The 18661-nt window shown below is 38.9% G+C and overlaps 1 protein-coding gene across 2 annotated transcripts in view; it reads right to left on the bottom strand.

Moving 5' to 3' along the window:
* Positions 1-11260: 11260 nt before the first annotated feature.
* BTAF1 (B-TFIID TATA-box binding protein associated factor 1) overlaps positions 11261-18661 on the bottom strand; it is a 106327-nt gene continuing 98926 nt past the window's right edge. For both annotated transcript variants that reach the window (XM_007963543.3, XM_007963538.3), the window contains exons 35-38: positions 16907-17118; positions 14822-14981; positions 14280-14450; positions 11261-12795 (exon numbers count right to left, since the gene is read on the bottom strand). In XM_007963543.3, the coding sequence (XP_007961734.1) occupies positions 12652-12795; positions 14280-14450; positions 14822-14981; positions 16907-17118 (687 nt within the window). In that variant the 3' untranslated portion in view covers positions 11261-12651. The remainder of the gene's footprint in view (positions 12796-14279; positions 14451-14821; positions 14982-16906; positions 17119-18661) is intronic.

Here is an 18661-nt window from a genome sequence, read left to right as displayed (position 1 = left end):
TTATGTTTATTGTTGCGTATGTTGAACCAGCCTTGCATCCCAGGGATGAAGCCCACTTGATCATGGTGGATAAGCTTTTTTGATGTGCTGCTGGATTTGGTTCGCCAGTATTTTATTGAGGATTTTTGCATCATGTTCATCAGGGATATTGGTCTAAAATTCTTTTTTTGTTGTGTCTCTGCCAGGCTTTGGTATCAGAATGATGCTGGACTCATAAAATGAGTTAGGGAGGATTCCCTCTTTTTCTGTTGATTGGAATAGTTTCAGAAGGAATGGTACCAGCTCCTCCTTGTACCTCTGGTAGAATTCGGCTGTGAATCCATCTGGTCCTGGACTTTTTTTGGTTGGTAGGCTATTAATTATTGCCTCAATTTCAGAGACTGTTATTATCTTTTCAGGGATTCAACTTCTTCCTGGTTAATCTTGGGAGGGTGTATGTGTCCAGGAATTTATCCATTTCTTCTAAATTTTCTAGCTTATTTGTGTAGAGGTGTTTATAGTATTCTCTGATGGTAGTATGTATTTCTGTGGGGTCGGTGGTGATGTCCCCTTTATCATTTTTTATTGTGTCTATTTGGTTCTTCTCTCTTCTTTATTAGTCTTGCTGGCAGTCTATCAATTTTGTTGATCTTTTCAAAAAACCCGCTCCTGGATTCATTGATTTTTTGAAGGGTTTTTTGTGTCTCTATCTCCTTCAGTTCTGCTCTTATCTTCGTTATTTCTTGCCTTCTCTTAGCTTTTGAATGTGTTTGCTCTTGCTTCTCTAGTTCTTTTGTGATGTTAGGGTGTCAATTTTAGATCTTTCCTGCTTTCTCTTGTGGGCACTTAGTGCTGTAAATTTCCCTCTACACACTGCTTTAAATGTGTCCCAGAGATTCTGGTATGTTGTGTCTTTGTTGTCATTGGTTTCAAAGAACATCTTTATTTTTGCCTTCATTTCGTTATGTACCCAGTAGTCATTCGGGAGCAGGTTGTTCAGTTTCCATGTAGTCGAGTGGTTTTGAGTGAGTTTCTTAATCCTGAGTTTTAGTTTGATTGCACTGCGGTCTGAGAGACAGTTTGTTATAATTTCTGCTCTTTTACATTTGCTGAGGAGTGCTTTACGGCTATTCTTAAGTTGCTTTACAGAGCAATTTAAAATTGCTCAAATGGTACAGAAAATTGATCAGATGGTACAGAGTTCCCCCAGAGCCTCTCAACATCCTTCCCCCAGTTTCTCCTATTATTAACATCTTCTTCCATTAGTGTGGTCTTTTTTTTTTTTTTTTAATGTAGCTGTGCTTGGAAAAGTAACAGCTAAAATGTGGTACATTTTTAAGAATCAGCAATTGTTTCATATGGATACGTTATTATTAACATCCACAGTTTACATTAGGGTTCACTCTTTGTGCTGTACATTGTTGTGTTTTGACAAATGCATAATTTAACCACCATTATACAGTGTCACACAGAAGAATTTAACTGCCCTGAAAACCCCATGTGTTCTAGCCCTTCATCCCTTCTCTCTCTTCTGGACCCCTGGACTTTTGACTGTCACTATAGTTTCAGCCTTTTCCAAAATGTCATGTAGTTGGAATCACACAATATGTAGCCTTTTCAAACTGGCTTCTTTCATGCAGCAGATGCATGTCGTGTTCCTCCATGTGTTTTCCTGGGTTCATTACTCATTTCTTTTTATCACTGTATAATATTTCATTATATGAATGTACCTTTTTAAAAAATCCATTTACCTACTGAAGGACATCTTGGTTGCTTCCTGTTTGGTGCAATTATGAATAAAGCTGCTATAAATAGCCATGTGCTCAAGTTCTTCTGCTCTGACAAATATCCATGTGCAGGATTTTGTGTGTTTCTTCTGTTCTGACAAAATAAATATCCATGTGCAGGATTTTGTGTGGACATAAGTTTTCAATTCATTTGGGTAAATATGAGTATGAGTGCTTGACTGTATAGTAAGACCTTGTATTGCTTTGTAAGAAACTGCCAAACTCTTCTGAAGTGGTTGTACCATTTTGCATTTCCACCAGCAATGGGTTCCGGTTGCTCTGTATCCTTTTCAGCATTTGGTATTGTTTTGCATTTTCACTGTTCTGAGAGGTGTTTAGTGGTACCTGGTGGTTTTAATTTGCAATTCTTTAATGATATATAACATACAGCATCTTTTCACATGCTTATTTGCCATCTGTGTATCTTACTGGGTGAAGTGTCTGTTCAGACCTACTGCCAATTTTTTAATTGGGTTAATAGTCTTTTTTTTTTTTTTTTTTTTGATACAGAGTCTCGCTCTGTCGCCCAGGATGGAGTGCAGTGGCCGGATCTCAGCTCACTGCAAGCTCCGCCTCCCGGGTTCACGCCATTCTCCTGCCTCAGCCTCCCGAGTAGCTGGGACTACAGGCGCCCACCACCTCGCCCGGCTAGTTTTTTGTATTTTTTTAGTAGAGATGGGGTTTCACCGTGTTAGCCAGGATGGTCTCGATCTCCTGACCTCGTGATCCGCCCGTCTCGGCCTCCCAAAGTGCTGGGATTACAGGCTTGAGCCACCGCGCCTGGCCCTGGTTAATAGTTTTCTTTAGTTGAGTTTTAAGAGGTTTTTTTTTTTTTTTTGCAAAATTTGGATACAAGTCCTTTATGTGTTTTACAGATAGTTTTCTGTTTGTGGCTTGTCTTCTCATTCTATTGACAGCATCTTTCTTTCTTTCTTTCTTTTTTTTTTTGAGGTGGAGTCTTGTTCTGTCGCCCAGGCTGGAGTGCAGTGGCACGATCATGGCTCACAGCAACCTCTGCCTCCCGAGTAGCTGGGACTATAGGCATGCGCCTCCATGCTTGGCTGATTTTTTATTTTTTACTTTGTAGAGATGGGGTTTTGCCATGTTGGCCAGGTTGGTCTTGAACTCCTGACCTCAAGTGATCTGACTGCCTTGGCCTCCCAAAGTGCTGGGATTACAGACGTGAGCCATGGTGCCTGGCCTAGCATCTTTCACTTAATAGTTACTTTCTTTCACAGATGGTGTCTTTGGTGTTGTATCTAAAAAGTCATCACTAAATCCTAGGTCATCTAGATGTTCTTGTATGTTATTTTCTAGAAGTTCTATAGCAAGGATTTTTGCATTTATGTTCATGAGAGATATTGGTGCATAGTTTATCTTTCTTGTAATGTCTTTATCTGGTTTTATATTAGAGTACAGTAGTCCACAATAGCCCCCACCTTATCGGTGGTGAACATGTTTCAAAACCCCCAGTGGATGCCTGAAACCACATATTACTGAAGCCTATATATACTATGTTTTCTCCTATATATACACGCCTATGATAAAGTTTAAAGTTTAATTAGGCACAGTAAGAGCTTAACAACAACCACTGATAAAACAGAATAATTGTTATGCAAATGTGGTCTCTCTCTCAATCTTTTTTGCCATACCCACCCTTCTTGTGATGATGCAATGATAAAATTCAACGAGGGGAAGTGAGGTGAATGGTGGGGGCATTGTGAGGTAGCCTTAGGCCACTTTGACGTGATGATATTAATACCTCAGGGGGATCATTTGCTTCAGGTGATCCTGGATCATCAAGCTGTAATGATGTTGATGGCTGGATGTCAGGAGCAGACAGTATCAGTGACCATGGGTGGTAATGTATACAGGGTATGAACATGCTAGACAAGATTATTCACACCCAGGTGAAATGGAGCAGAATGGCAAGAGATTTCATGACGTTACCCAGCACGATGCTTAAACTTACAAATTGTTTATTTCTGCAACTTTCTATTTAATACTTTCACACCACAATTTACCACAGGTAACTGAACAAGAGGAGGCCGGGAATGGTGGCTCATGCCTGTAAACCCAGTACTTTGGGAGACCAAGGCAGGTGGGTCACCTGAGGTCAGGAGTTCAAGACCAGCCTGGCTGACATGGTGAAACCCTGTCACTTCAAAAATTAAAAATACAAAATTACAAAATACAAAAATTAGCCAGGCATGGTGGGTGCACACCTGTAATCCCACGTACTTGGGGGACTGAGGCAGGAGAAACACTTGAACCCGGGAGGTGCAGGTTGCAGTGAGCCAAGATTGTGCCACTGCACTCCAGCCTGGGCGACAGAGTGAGACTGTCTCAGAAAAAAAAAAAAAAAAAAGAAGGAAACAGCAACCGTGGATTGGTGGTGAAAGAGATGCTTCTGTATTGCTGTCCTCATACAATGAGCAGGGGAAGAATTCCTTTGGCGTCTACCTTCTGGAAGACACTATAGAAAATTGATATCATTTCTTCTTCAGATACTTGGTAGAATTCATCAGTAAAAACATCTCAGTCTGGAGTTTTCTGTTTCAGAAAACTATTGATTCAATTTCTTTAGTAGATATGGGCCTATTCAGATTATCTATTTCTCCTTGTGTGGATTTTAGTAGATTGTGCCTTTCAAGGAACTGATCTGTTTCATCTGTTATCAAGTTTGTGGGCAGAGAGTTGTTAATCATATTCCTTTATTATCTTTTTTTTTTTTTTTTTTTGAGACAGAGTCTCGCTCTGTCGCCCAGGCTGGAGTGCAGTGGCTGGATCTCAGCTCACTGCAAGCTCCGCCTCCCGGGTTTATACCATTCTCCTGCCTCAGCCTTCCAAGTAGCTGGGACTACAGGCGCCCGCCACCTCGCCCGGCTAGTTTTTTTTTTTTTTGTATTTTTCAGTAGAGACGGGGTTTCACCGGGTTAGCCAGGATGGTCTGGATCTCCTGACCTCGTGATCCACCCATCTCAGCCTCCCAAAGTGCTGGGATTACAGGCTTGAGCCACCGCGCCCGGCCCCTTTATTATCTTTTTAATGCCCGTGTTCTCAATAGGGATGGCCTCTCTGATATGAGCAATGTCTTCTCTCTTTTTTCTTTGTTAGCCTGGTCGAGATTTATTGTTTATTGATTTTTCTTTTTTCTATTTTCAATGATTTTTTGTGCTCTAATTTTTATTTTTCTCCTGTTTGCATTAGTTTTATATTACTCTTCTTTCTCTAATTTCCTAAAGTGAAAGCTTAGATTTTAGATCTTTCTTCATTACTAACTGCATTCAATGCTATAAATTTCTCTCAAGTGCTTTTACCACATCCTATCAAGTTGTATTTTCACTGTCTTCAAAATATTTTTAATTTCTCTTGAGATTTTTTCTTTGACCCACATGTTAAACCCCCAAATATTTGGAGATCATCTGGCTATCTTTCTGTTAATTGATTTGTAGTTTAATCCCATTGTGTCTAAGAGCATACTTAAGTTTGTTGAGGTGTGATGGCCCAGAATATGGTCTGCTTTGGTCAATGCTCCATGTCAGCTTGAGAAGTATGTTTACTCTTCTGTTGACTATTGTTCAGAAAATCCTTAGGATTTTCTGCCTGTTAGATCTGTCTATTATTGAGAGAAATGTGTGAAGCCTCTAACTATTATAGCAGATTTATTTCTCCTTGCAGTTCTATCCGTTTTTACCTCACATATTTGGATGCTCTGTTGTTACACATTAAAATGTGTGTACACATTAAAAATTGTTATTTTCATGGAGAATTGGTCCCTTTATTATACAATGCCCCTCTTTATCTCTAATAATTTTGTTAGGAATTCTTTGAGCTATCCCAGCTTTCTTTTTGTTAGCAGTTTTCTCAATCTCTTTTTTAATTGAAGTAAAAAAAATAAAATTACCTTAACCACTTCTAAGTGTTCCATGAACATGGTACATCTATTTTTGAAGGTCTTTTTGATTTATCTGTTGTATATTCAGCAGACCTTTTACATATTTTGTAAAACTTTCATCTATTTCCTGGATTTTGTCGCTTGCTAAATCACTTAATTCTAGTAGCTTTTTTTTGGTAGATTCTTGGGATTTTCCACCCAGTCATGTTGTTTGTGAATAAAGAAAGCTTGCTTTCTTTCTCATCTGTATTGTCTTCCTATTTTTACTGTGTTACCACACTGGCTAGGATCTAAGGTATATTGTCGAATAGGAGCAGAGAAAGAGGAGAGTATGTATGATTTCAATTTCTTGAAATCTGCCAGAAGTTATGGCTCAGCATAATGGTCACTTTGGGTCCTTGTTCCACATGAGCTTCCAAAGAATGTAGATTGTATTCTGAAGTTAAGTTTCTTTCAACTGGGTGCAATGGCTCACACCTGTAATCCCAGCACTGTGGGAGGCTGAGGCGAGTGGATCACCCGAGGTCAGGAGCTCAAGACCAGACTGACCAATACGGTGAAACCCCATCTCTACTAAATACAAAAAATTAGCCAGGCATGGTGGTGCATTCTTGTAATCCTAGCTACTTGGGAGGCTGAGGCAGGAGAATCACTTAAACCCAGGAGGTGGAGGTAGTAGTGAGCCAAGATTGCACCACTGCACTCCAGCCTGGGCAACAAGAGCGAAACTCCATCTCAAAAACAAAAAAAGTATCTCTTTCTGTCTCTATACACACACCTATATATGTGAGTATACATATGAGTCAAATCACACTTGTTCACTGTACTAAAATTGTCTCTATCTTATTGCATGTTTTCTTGTTTTATTAAGAGGTGTGTTAAAATCCCACTATGACCTTGGACTTGTCCATTTCTTTTTGTGGTTTTGTCCATGTTTGCTTCATGTTTTTGAAGTGCGTATCAACTTAGAATTGCTTTATTCTCCTGGTTAACCGAATCTTTTTTTTTTTTTTGGATGTATGTTTTTTGTTATTGTTTCTGAGACTGAGTCTCACTCTGTTGCCCAGGCTGGAGTGCAGTGGCACGATCTTGGCTTACTGCAGCCTCCGCCTTCCAGGTTCAAGCAATTCTCCTGTCTCAGCCTCTCAAGTGTCTGGGGACCACAGGTTTGCAGCACCATGCCCAGCTAATTTTTTTTTTTTTTTTTTTTGTATTTTTAGTAGAGATGGGGTTTTGTAATGTTGGCCAGGCCGTTCTCAAACTCCTGACCTCAGGTGTTCTGCCGGCCTCGGCCTCCCAAAGTGCTGGGATTACAGGTGTGAGCCACCACGTCTGGGCCTGAATATCTTTAGGAGATACCCTCTTTAACTCCAAGTAATACTTTTTGCCTGAAGGCTACTTTTCTAAAACTAATGTAACAATGCCAACTGTTGGCTGCGGTATCCTCCTTCCTCACTGGTCTTTGAGTTTCTCCCAGTTTGTCTAGTACATAGTAGGAAACAATCAGTAAATGTTAATATGACTGACAATTTTTATTCTTAAAATGTGAAATAACCAAATGTGTGATTGTGTTTTTGTATAGCCATAAACGATATTTTGTTTTTGATCTTCATCTAAATGGACTCAAATTATACTTTTTAAAAACTCACTGCTGTTTTGAGATTCAACAATGTTTTATTACTCATTGAATTCTTACTGCTCTATAGGATTCCATTATATAAGTAAACCCCAGGAGCTCTCATGCAGACCCATACCTTAAAATACTGTCTTCTACATTTCTCTCTCTAGTCTTGACCTTTCCTTTGAGTTCCAGACTTCTGTATCTGCCTGCCTACTCTGTACCCTTACTTTGATACATTTAACAGGCACCTCAAATTTAACATGAAAAAAACGGAATTCTTTACTTCCTACTTTCCACCTCCACCCACCCGCAATTTACTCCCTTTTCAGTCTTCCCCATCTCCCCCATGATATATACCATTTACCCAGCTGTACGAGAATCAAAACTAAGATGGAAACACATGTACTTTTATCTTGAGGCATAGCAAGGAGGGCATACTGACTTGATTGGAGGTAAACATAGTTGGATATGACAGGAGACAAAGTCAGAGGGATGGGCAAGGGCCACAACTTGTAGGGCTTATAGTAAGGAATTCTGATTTGGTCTGAGGACGACAAGATGACACTGGAGGATTCGGCAAGTAGGAAGACCAGTAAGACAACAGTAGTCTAGGAGAGGCAAGGTGGTGGTGGGAACTGTTGTAACCAAGCAAGTTACAGAGAAACGCCACACTTTGAGACCAATTCAGGAGTCCTTTATTAGCCAGCGACCGAGAGATGGCTAGCGCTCAAAATTCTCTCAGCCTTGAAGAAGGCGCTAGATTTTCCTTCACACTCTGGCTTAGAGAGGGGAGGGAGACCCTAGCTGTAGCAATCTTACAGAAGTAAAACAGGTAAAAAAGTTAAAAAGACCAATGGTTACAGGAAAACAAACAGTTCCAAGTGCAGGGGCTTTAAATTCATCACAAGGTGATAGGTGTGGGGGCTCTGGGTGTTATCTGCCAGACACAAACATGGGAGCTTTAGAGTACTATCACCAGAGCGACTTCCTGGGAACTGTGGACATAGCTTGCCACTACTGTTAACTTATCAGTTAACTGCACTCTTTGATGTGCTGGGAGTCAGCTTGCACAAGTTAAGTCCTTGAGGAAGCGGGTGGGTAAGGAGCCCTTAATGTGTTTAGCAAATGAAGGAGCCAAATGGAATCGTCAGGCTTTCTCAGCTAAGAGTCAATCAGGTTAACACAAGTTAGGGTATCACAGAACTACAGTGGTAGCAGTGGAGATGAAGACAGGTGAAGACATTTGAAATATATTTTGTAGCTAGAGATGGTAGAAACTGTTGATGGATTAGATGCAGGGGCATATAAAAAATAGTTCTAAGAGTGACTTGTCTCTGTTCCCATGATCTCCCTTTCCTTCTGGACCTCCTAACAAGATTCTCTTGTTCAACATTCCAGTTCACAAATTCTCTCTTCAACTGTGTGTAAAATGCATTCAGAACTATTTCTCATTTATTGGTTTTCAAATGTCTAATCTTTCATAGTATTTTCCTGTTTTATGATTTATTTGCACTTCTTAAAGAACTAATTCTACTTGTATCTGCTGACTTTTCCTCCTGTAGATGGTATGTATGTAGGCTTAATCTTTCCTTCTATGATAATCCTATAGGACCCTATTAGAAACTCTCCCTAAAGGGCAGTTTTTGTATTTGTTTCTGCTGGGGTGCCAGAATTGATTTTATTTTCTTGACTTGTGGTTCTTACAGTATAAAACACTTAGCATAAACCCAGATATTACTCTTAAACCCGTGGTAAAGGCCGGGAATTCTGATTTCATATAGATAACTGTGTGTGTGTGTGCTCCCGGATCTATTCCTACTTGAATACGTGATCTCTTTGCAGATTTATGGAGGGGACTAATTCTCTTGTCTCTACATGGAAATTAGGATCTCAGCCCCTATATTTAACAGAACTTCACTAGTTTTAGTGAATTTATTATAGACTCATAGGAACCCTCTCTTGAAGCAGGAAGCACTTTGTATCTCCTTACAGATGGTGGTTGAAAGTGCTGTGTATAGGCCGGGCATGGTGGCTCATGCCTGTAATCCCAACACTTTGGGAGGCCAAGGCGGGTGGATCACCTGAGGTCAGGAGTTCAAGACCAGCCTGGCCAACATGGCGAAACCCCGTCTCTACTAAAAATACAAAAATCAGTTGGGCGTGGTGGCGGGCACCTGTAGCCCCAACTACTCGGGAGGGCTGGGGCAGGAGAATGGCTTCAACCCTGGAGGCAGAAGTTGCAGTGAGCCAAGACGGCACCACTGCACTCCAGCCTGGGCGACAAGAAACGCCATCACAAAAAAAAAAAAAAAAGAAAAGAAAGAAAATGCTGTGTATAAATAGGAAACATTTTCTATTAATTGATATAACTCAAGTTTTTGTTTTATTGATTCATCTTGAGTCCTCTGGCATCTGACAACAGGTGTACCTGCAATCAATTTCACATTATTATTTTTGAGACAGGGTCTTGCCCTGTCACCCAGCTAGAGCACAGTGGTGAAGTTGTAGCTCACTGCGACCTCAAACTCGGCTAGCTTCCTGAGTAGCTGGGACTAGAAAAGCATGCCACTGTGCCTGGCTATTTTTTTAATTTTTTGTAGAGACAGGATCTCGCTATGTTGCCCAGGTTGGTCTTGAACTCCTGGGCTCAAGTGATCCTCCTGCCTTGGCCTCCCATAGGCATAAGCCACCGTGCCCAGCCCAATTTCACTTTAGACTCCACTGGCGCCAGCATGGGAGGTCTGCAGGAGGCAGAAGATCCTATTAGGATTAAATATTTAGAACATATGTGTGATGGAGTGCTTGTTACTTTTCTATAATTTCTATTATGTTCAAGTTCCACTTTTGTCTCTAAGTGATCACATTCTCAAATAGCTTCAGAGGAATATTTACTTTTGAATAAGTAAGTTCATATAAATCATCCAGAAGGAATAATGCTATACCAGTTCAATCAGTCCCAACAGCAAAGACGTTTACCCTTTCACTAGAATATTTTTTGGAGAAATGTTTCTAGAATAAATAAGCATATATATGAGTGTATATATAAAACAAAAATTATACCCAGGCCCCCAAATGTTAAGATTTTCCTACAAGAAACCCAAATAATAAGCCTAATAATCTCTGAATCTATATTTTTAAGTTTGCTATTTCCTATCATAAACACACAAAAACCAAGGGAAATAGTACAATGGATATCTATGAACCCAATTCCCAGTTTAAAATAGTTAATACTCTATCAATCAGGCTGGTTTTATTTCCCACACCCATACGTTGAAAAAAACAACTACCAAATCATCACATCCATAAAATTGACAGTTCTTTAATATCATTCATTACTCAGTTCAATTCTCCACATCTCTTCATTATTCTTAAGATGTACTACAATGACTGGGTCATTTAATTGAGAATACTTAGTTCTTACCTGTTTACGTGTTTTCCTTTCTATGGAAAAGTTGGAATGTGTGATTTACTATTTCACAACTCAAAAGATTATTTTAAAAATGTTACAGCCATTCTAAGTTTTCCTGTCAGCCCTGACTCCTGTTTCCCATTCAGAAGCAACCACACATCATTTTCCTAGTCATCCTTCTAGAAATACACACTTTTTGATTAAACTCTTAGAAAGTTTAAACAGCCTAAATATCTGACTTCTAGCTCTGATATTTCAAATTGGGAAAAAGTACTAATTTTTGTGGTGTGATTTCTTTTGCCCCTTCATAGCCCTTTAATAATATATATTGCTCTGTACTTATTCTTAGAAAATATCAATTACTATGAGCTATGTTAAAGAGCTGGTTTATGGAACTAGCAAATAAATAGTTAATAAAAAAATATTCAACTCAAATATACTGAAATGTTCTTCTACATAAAGTTTTGAGTTAAAATCCTAAACAATGAAAAAAATCTTGTACACCTGAATAATCTTTTGTTCTTTCTAGTGACCATTTCCTACAAATAACACACACTTGCATATACTTTACAGTTTCAATCTTATATTTATTCTCTTGTGGAATGCTAGGTTTAATGTTACAGTATGGTTGTCAAAGCTAATGAAATGTGACAAATGTCTAAATGCTGCAGAACAGTATAATTTTAATTAAACAAAACACCTGTTATTGTACAGCTGAGGTCTGATGGTTGTTAAACTGATGCCTATGTGTATGGCCAGCCACAAACCTTGGGGATGTTTATTATCTGTACATATATATACAAATATATCCCATACATATGTATGCACACAGGCATGTATTAATTTATGTGTGAAACTTATAAAATTATATATACAAACACATACATGCACATCTATCTACATATACCTACCCTCACCATTGAGTAATCAGCCTCATGCCCAATTATTATTGCTGCCCAGTATAACTACATGATTTTAGTGCCAATATCAGGCACCTTTGTAGGTGCAGGATAGGTACATCTATGCATATAGATATGCATATTCATGTATGTTTGTGTATATAAAGAAATTATCTCTCCCTTTTATGCTTCAGCCATGCATTACTACAATAAACAGTCTTTCCACCATAGGTGCTGGAATTCTAAACAGTGTAAAATCTACTTCTGGAAAACTGTATATGTTCATAGTTACAAAAAATATATTATTTATATGATTGAAACCTATTGAGTACATATGTTATTTGAATCTGGCTATACTGTAGCCATTAGATAAATTAAAAAAACCCACCCTCTAAATAGGATGTTATGGTAGCCTTAAATATACCATTACCTGCATTTAGGATAGTTGATATTATATCTTAAAAGTTGAAAAAATGATGTTAAAGATTTGAAAAACACTATGCATCTGCATTAAATATATAAATGTTTCCACCAAGGGCCCGATTAAATTCATTGTCTGACATTTTTATGTTCTAAGACTGACTAATATCATAGTCATTATTCTTATATTCTTAAAATTATGGCTCATTAAGGCTTTTATAGAAAAAAAGCCCTATTTTAAATCAATTATAAAAACAAGTTCTATTTAAAAGAAAAAACATACACAAACACTAAAGTACTCATGGATATCATCCTGTACAAAGTGACTAAAGATAGGAGGCCTGTTCTCAGTAAGAACACCTCCTGGTAGCACAAATAAACCTGGTTTGGTTCCTCTGCTCTGCAGCTTTTCAGCATGTAAAATTTAAACCATTTCACATTAACATTTAAATTTAATACAGTGCAAATATTTGAGAATAACTTGTTTCCCCCAGTGAAACAAGAGCCAGCATTATGCTGAATATTCTCCAGATCTATTTACACATTGAGTTAAAAGTTCACCATAAACTTAGAAATTTGCTGAATATCAGCAGAAATGTAACTGAACTAGCAGCAATTGCATTTACAATATTTGATAGTTACTTGAGAGAATGCATAAAATTTTCCAGGCTGTACTCTGAATCATACTGCTCTTGATCCCAAAGATCACTCAGGTTTTCAAGAATTGATTTCATACTTGCTTTCCCAGACGTAGAGGTGTCAGCTTTTTCTGCTTTGCCATCCTTAAGAAAAATTGGCAAAAAAAATAAAGAGAGGTTAACTTCACAAAATGTATTTTTCTTTAAAATCACACTTGTTTCTAATACTACAATTATTCAACAGAATTGAGTACTTTAAGTGATGGGGAAATTCATGATCTCCAAACATTTATTTGTCAGTTTCTTACTTGGAAAGAACTTCAAAATTATGGAAGAATTATAAGAACATATCAAAGAACTTATTTGCTTTATCAATCTCTCTCCCCATTTATATATGTGTATGTATATATGGATGTCAGAAATATAGTTAGATATCAGTTTTTTCCCTTAACAATTTGAGAGAAAGTTGTAGACATCATGTCCTTTTATCCTTTGAGAGCAACTGGCATATATTCCTAAGAACAAGAATATTCTCTTACATAACCATATAAAGATCAGATTAAGGAAACCTAACACTGATATTAAAATGTTCTAATATATAGTCTGTTTTCAAATTCTGCCAATTGTCTAAATAGTGCCTTTTATGGCAATAGGCCATTTCCCTAAAACATCCCTCTGAGCCCGGTTCTACTCACTGAAAGTCACCCATAAGAATATTCCTTCAAACAGAATAAAAGCTATTTGAAGACAGCTATGCATGTTTCTTTGAGCCTTCTTTTTTCTATGTTAAACATGTCTCATTCTTTCAACTTTATCTTGACTTTCAATATGACATGATTGAAGAACCTGCCCCCATTCTGGCCACCGGGGATCTAATTTGTTACCATTTAAAATGTAGCACCCCAAACTAGACATATTTCAAATGTGGTTTAACATATACATAATATGGCAGAACGATTTTCTCTTACTTGAAAGTACACTTCTATTATTACAGCTAGTTTTAATTTCATCATATAAGGCTATTTCACACCATAATTTATACTAAGTATGCAGTGGATTTTCTGAACCTATGTAGGACTTTAAATCCAACTATATTGGTTTTACAATATTAGACTCACTAATATTTCCAAGTTGTGCATCCTTTTGATTATAGATTGTTATCTGATGTATTAGTTCCATCATCTGCAATAATAATGGCTATTATTTATTGAGAATCTCCACTAGATATCCTTTCTGACTGCTTACATGTATTATCTTACCTCACAACCATGTAGTAAAATAGGTATAGAAGCTCAGAGAGATAATCTGCCTAAGGTTAACAGGAGGCAGGGCCAAGAACTCTCATCCATTAGTCTTACTGACTCCAGTGATAAACTGTGCTTTAGCAGAAAAGGACTAAGGAAAGAAACCTGAGGCAAGACATTGAAGACATCAATGAAAAAAAAAAAAATCAAAACTTCACACATTCCCTAGTATGCTGCAGAATTTATCTGGGCACCAAAAATTCCCTCCAGTGGTGATCTCATGGATACTAAAGTGAACGCATTTTGCTGCTCCTTTAATACTTTCAACTTAGCAGTCACAGGAAGCCTGTGACTCATTAAAGATACAACAAATTGTTTCTTTACCTTATCAAGAGTAAACAGATCAAGAAGCTGATCAGTCCCCATGCTCTGCAAACTAGAATTCTCTTGGCTAATAACGGTATTCGCTATGTTCATCTTGAATTTCTGCAACCCCATTATTTTTTCTTCCAATGTTCCTCTGGTTATCAATCGGTATACGTTGACCACACGTTTCTGGATAAGAAAAACAGTTAAACAACTGTAACACATATTAAGCTTTGAGGTTCCAACAAGTCAGAGTGTCTTTAGACTTGTACTATTTTCTACTGCCTAATTAGGGTTGGATTTTTGTCTGGCCACATGAGCTCAAAATGTGTGCAGCAATCACAGAATATTAGGGATGAAGTGTGATCCAGGTTTTCTTAGTGGTAGCACTCATTTAATGCATGAGGAAGTGATACCACAGAAAAGTTAAGTGATCTGTCCAAGATCATAACACATGTATGTTAACACCAGAGCAAGAACTAAACTAAGGTTTCCCATCTTTTTGGGGGAGTATATTTTCATGCACAGGTTAACATCTGTGAGGTAAAATTGACTTTTACCTGCCCAATGCGATGGGCCCGGTCCATGGCTTGTAGATCTCGCATAGGATTCCAGTCATGCTCCACAAAGACTACCGTGTCAGCGCCTGTCAAATTAAGTCCCAGGCCACCAACGTGAGTGGTAAGTAACAGAACATCTATAGATGGGTCATTATTAAACCTAAAGGTATAGATAACAAAAACAAAATTAGTCCATTCCTAAGTCCTATAACAGAAACTGTTAAATAAAAATTAAAGAGCACAAATGAAAATGCTGCTTTAAAAATCCACAATAGGGATACTTATGTGATCATCTGAGAAAAATATCCTCCCAACATGTATAACGTTTTTAGCAAAAGAGAGCATTCTAAAGCTAGTCAGGAATTTCATAAATACAAAATAAGGCAAACTGCACTGAATTTAGTAACATCAGTTAAGGACTAACTTGCAAAAATATAATTAAATGTTAATTATAATTAAGATAAACCCAACTATGAACCTTTAAAGTATGGGGACAGACAGAAGTATGAGAACAGGCTAGACTTTCATTCAGGGAAGAGAGAAGGTGAGAGTGTTAGGGTTGCTACTATTATACTAGTCCTAGAAGACACTGACAAAGGATATCTAGTAACTTCTAGGAAAAAGAAAAAACTAACATTAAAGATGCAGCTATCAAGCTACGATTTATTATCCTTACTACGAGTCAAGCAATAGGCTTTGTATTTTATATGCATTATATGCATTGTTTTAATTGTTACCATAGCTCTATAAGGGTATTATTACCAATATCCCTATTTTAGACTGAGGCTCTGTGAATGATAAACAGGCCCAAGAGAACACTGCTTAAATAGCAGAGTCAGCAGTCAAACCTGAGCCTGTCGGCCTCCAAAGTCCTTTCCTGGGGTCTCTAACTTTATTGTGCCTAACGATCTCTTAGGGATGCTTGTTTTTTGAGACAGAGTCTTGCTCTGTTGCTCAAGATGAAGTGCAGTGGCCCAATCCGATCTCTGCTCACTGTAACTTCTGCATCCTGGGTTCAAGACATTCTCCTGCCTCAGCCTCCAGAGTAGCTGGGATTACAAGCATGTGCCACCACACCCAGCTAATTTTTGTATTTTTAGTAGAGACGGGATTTCACCATGTTGGCCAGGCTGGTCTTGAACTCCTGACCTCAAGTAATCCACCCACCTCAGCCTCGCAAAGTGCTGGGATTACAGGCGTGAGTCAGTGCGCCCGGCTGGGATGCTTGTTAAAAATGCCTGCTCTTGAAGTCAGCAGCTTTGGGACTAAGCAGAATCTAGGAATCTGCATTTTTAAAACAACCACTGAGATTTTTAAAAGTAGAGGCTGCAGACCACATGTGAACACTGCACTCACCAGTTCTGCTTCCCAGTTGGGCCAGATTCCAACTTGTTCTCAGTGCACCAACAGGAATTAGGATGGAGATTTTATCTAAGTCACTTGTTTGGTTCCTCTCACCCTAATCCTCCCAAAAAGGTAAGGAAGGGGGAAGTAGTCATCCCTACTATTGGTTGATGCCTTAAATTTCTTTCATGCTCTTCAGAGTGCTTTCCTATTATAGTCATACCTTTTCATATACTAAACAAATAATCTATTCGATTATATTTCTGTAGTTCTATATATAAAAGGGTTTATTTGGGGTGGATTAAACAATTGAAAAAACACATTTGGCCGGGCGCGGTGGCTCAAGCCTGTAATCCCAGCACTTTGGGAGGCCGAGACGGGCGGATCACGAGGTCAGGAGATCGAGACCATCCTGGTTAACATGGTGAAACCCCGTCTCTACTAAAAAATACAAAAAACTAGCCGGGCGAGGTGGCGGGCGCCTGTAGTCCCAGCTACTCGGGAGGCTGAGGCAGGAGAATGGCGTGAACCCGGGAGGCGGAGCTTGCAGTGAGCTGAGATCCGGCCACTGCACTCCAGCCTGGGTGACAGAGCGAGACTCCGTCTCAAAAAAAAAAAAAAAAAAAAAAAAAGAAAAAACACATTTGCAGATACTTAGCCAATGAAAATATTTCATAGAACAAACTTCTATGTAAGTAATAATATATTTATTTACGAATAAGAGTCTTAGAAGCCACGTACCGGGAAACAATGGAATGCCTCTGACCAGGAGGTATGCTGCCATCTAATCTCAAGTAAGTGACAGAGGGCAAGTGAGGTTTGAGGAGATCATGCTCTACTATATCAAGCATGCTTTTCAGCTGACAGAAGATCAGTATCCTGTGCTGGGCCACAACAGACTCTGTGCCACTCTCGGAAGTACTGCCATTTCCCAAACCGCAGTCCAACAGCAACTTAGGAAGAAGAAGAAGAAGAAGAAAAAAAAAAACAACTACATAAGTGTTCAATAAAAGTAGATAAGCAATCTCACTATGACATTTCTCTCTGTGGCAAGAAAAGGTTAAATGTACCTGAAATCTGGAAAGCAGATTAGCACTTTGGGCTGCAATCTGTCACCCTGCAGCACACTGAACTAGTTTTTGAGGTGCTCAGGCTTAGAGTTCCCTGATCACCTCTTCAGAAGTTTTCATTTAATTTTTTTTTTTTTATAGACTCGAAGTCTCACTATGTTGCTCAGGCTAGTCTTGAACTCCTGAGCTCAAGTGACCCTCCTGCTTTGGCATCCCAAAGTGCAAGGATTATAGGTATGAGCCACCACACCCCGCCCAGAAGCTTATCTAATAACAAACCTACCTTCCTTTTCCTCAATCCTTGAGGCTGAAGCCTCAATAAATGTTTATTGAAAGTAATGACAAAGAAGATGCCACAGGCAAACTGGTTCATAAAGGGTTATTCAATAATGTATGAAGAAAACAACGCAGTAGCCACATTTGGCAGAAAAAATTATAGAAAAGAAGCATTTAGCTAGATTTGGATTCTTTTCAAGAGAGCTTATTACTCTATCTGTAGACCAAGATCTTTAATGGCAGAAACCACACTTTGCTATAGATCATTTATACTTATTCCTAAAGTGGTTCGGTGTCTTGCACACAGCAAGTACAATAAATAAATGATTGAATAAAATCCAAGAGAATCATGTTTAGATCAATTTGACAAACCGTATACCCAATAGTACTATTCTTCAACCATAGTATTTCAGGTATTACTGAACTCTGTTCAAAATCTAAGAGCTGGCTGGGCCAGCGGTGGTGGCTTATATACCTGTAATCCCAGCACTTTGGGAGGCCAAGGCAGGCAAATCACTTGAGGTCAAGAGTTCGAGACCAACCGGGCCAACATGGTGAAATCCTGTCTCTACTAAAAATACAAAACAGCCAGGTGTAGTGGCATACACCTGTAGTCCCAGCTACTTGGGAGGCTGAGACAGGAGAATTGCTGGAACCCTGAAGGCGGAGGTTGCAAAAACAAAATCTAAGATCTTTTTTTTTTTATTGGAGATGGAGTCTCCCTGTATTGCCCAGGCTGGAGTGCAGTGGCATGATCTTGGCTCACTGCAACCTCCAACTCCTGGGTTCAAGATATTCTGCTTCAGGCACCAGAGTAGTTGGGATTACAGATGCCCACCATTACGCCCAGCAAATTTTTGTAATTTTAGTAGAGACGGGGTTTCGCTATGTTGGCCATGTTGGTTTCGAACTCCTGACCTTAGGTGATCTGCCTCGGCCTCCCAAAGTGCTGGGATTACAGGCATGAGCCACTTCACCGGGCCAATCTAAGATCTTCATGCAGGATGCTTTCTCCTTTCTACTAACAGAAGCTACTCAAAAAAACAAAAGCTCTGATAGGAAAGATAACCAAAACGCCATCCAGGCAAACTCCAAATTCAATGTAAAACACTTAGGGTGTTGTACAGAAAAGGACACTGTTTTCCTCAGA

Source organism: Chlorocebus sabaeus, chromosome 9, assembly GCF_047675955.1.
Source record: "Chlorocebus sabaeus isolate Y175 chromosome 9, mChlSab1.0.hap1, whole genome shotgun sequence".
Lineage (NCBI taxonomy): Eukaryota > Metazoa > Chordata > Mammalia > Primates > Cercopithecidae > Chlorocebus > Chlorocebus sabaeus.
The sequence above is the reverse complement of the archived record's forward strand: the minus strand, read 5'-3'. Positions and strand labels throughout refer to the sequence as shown.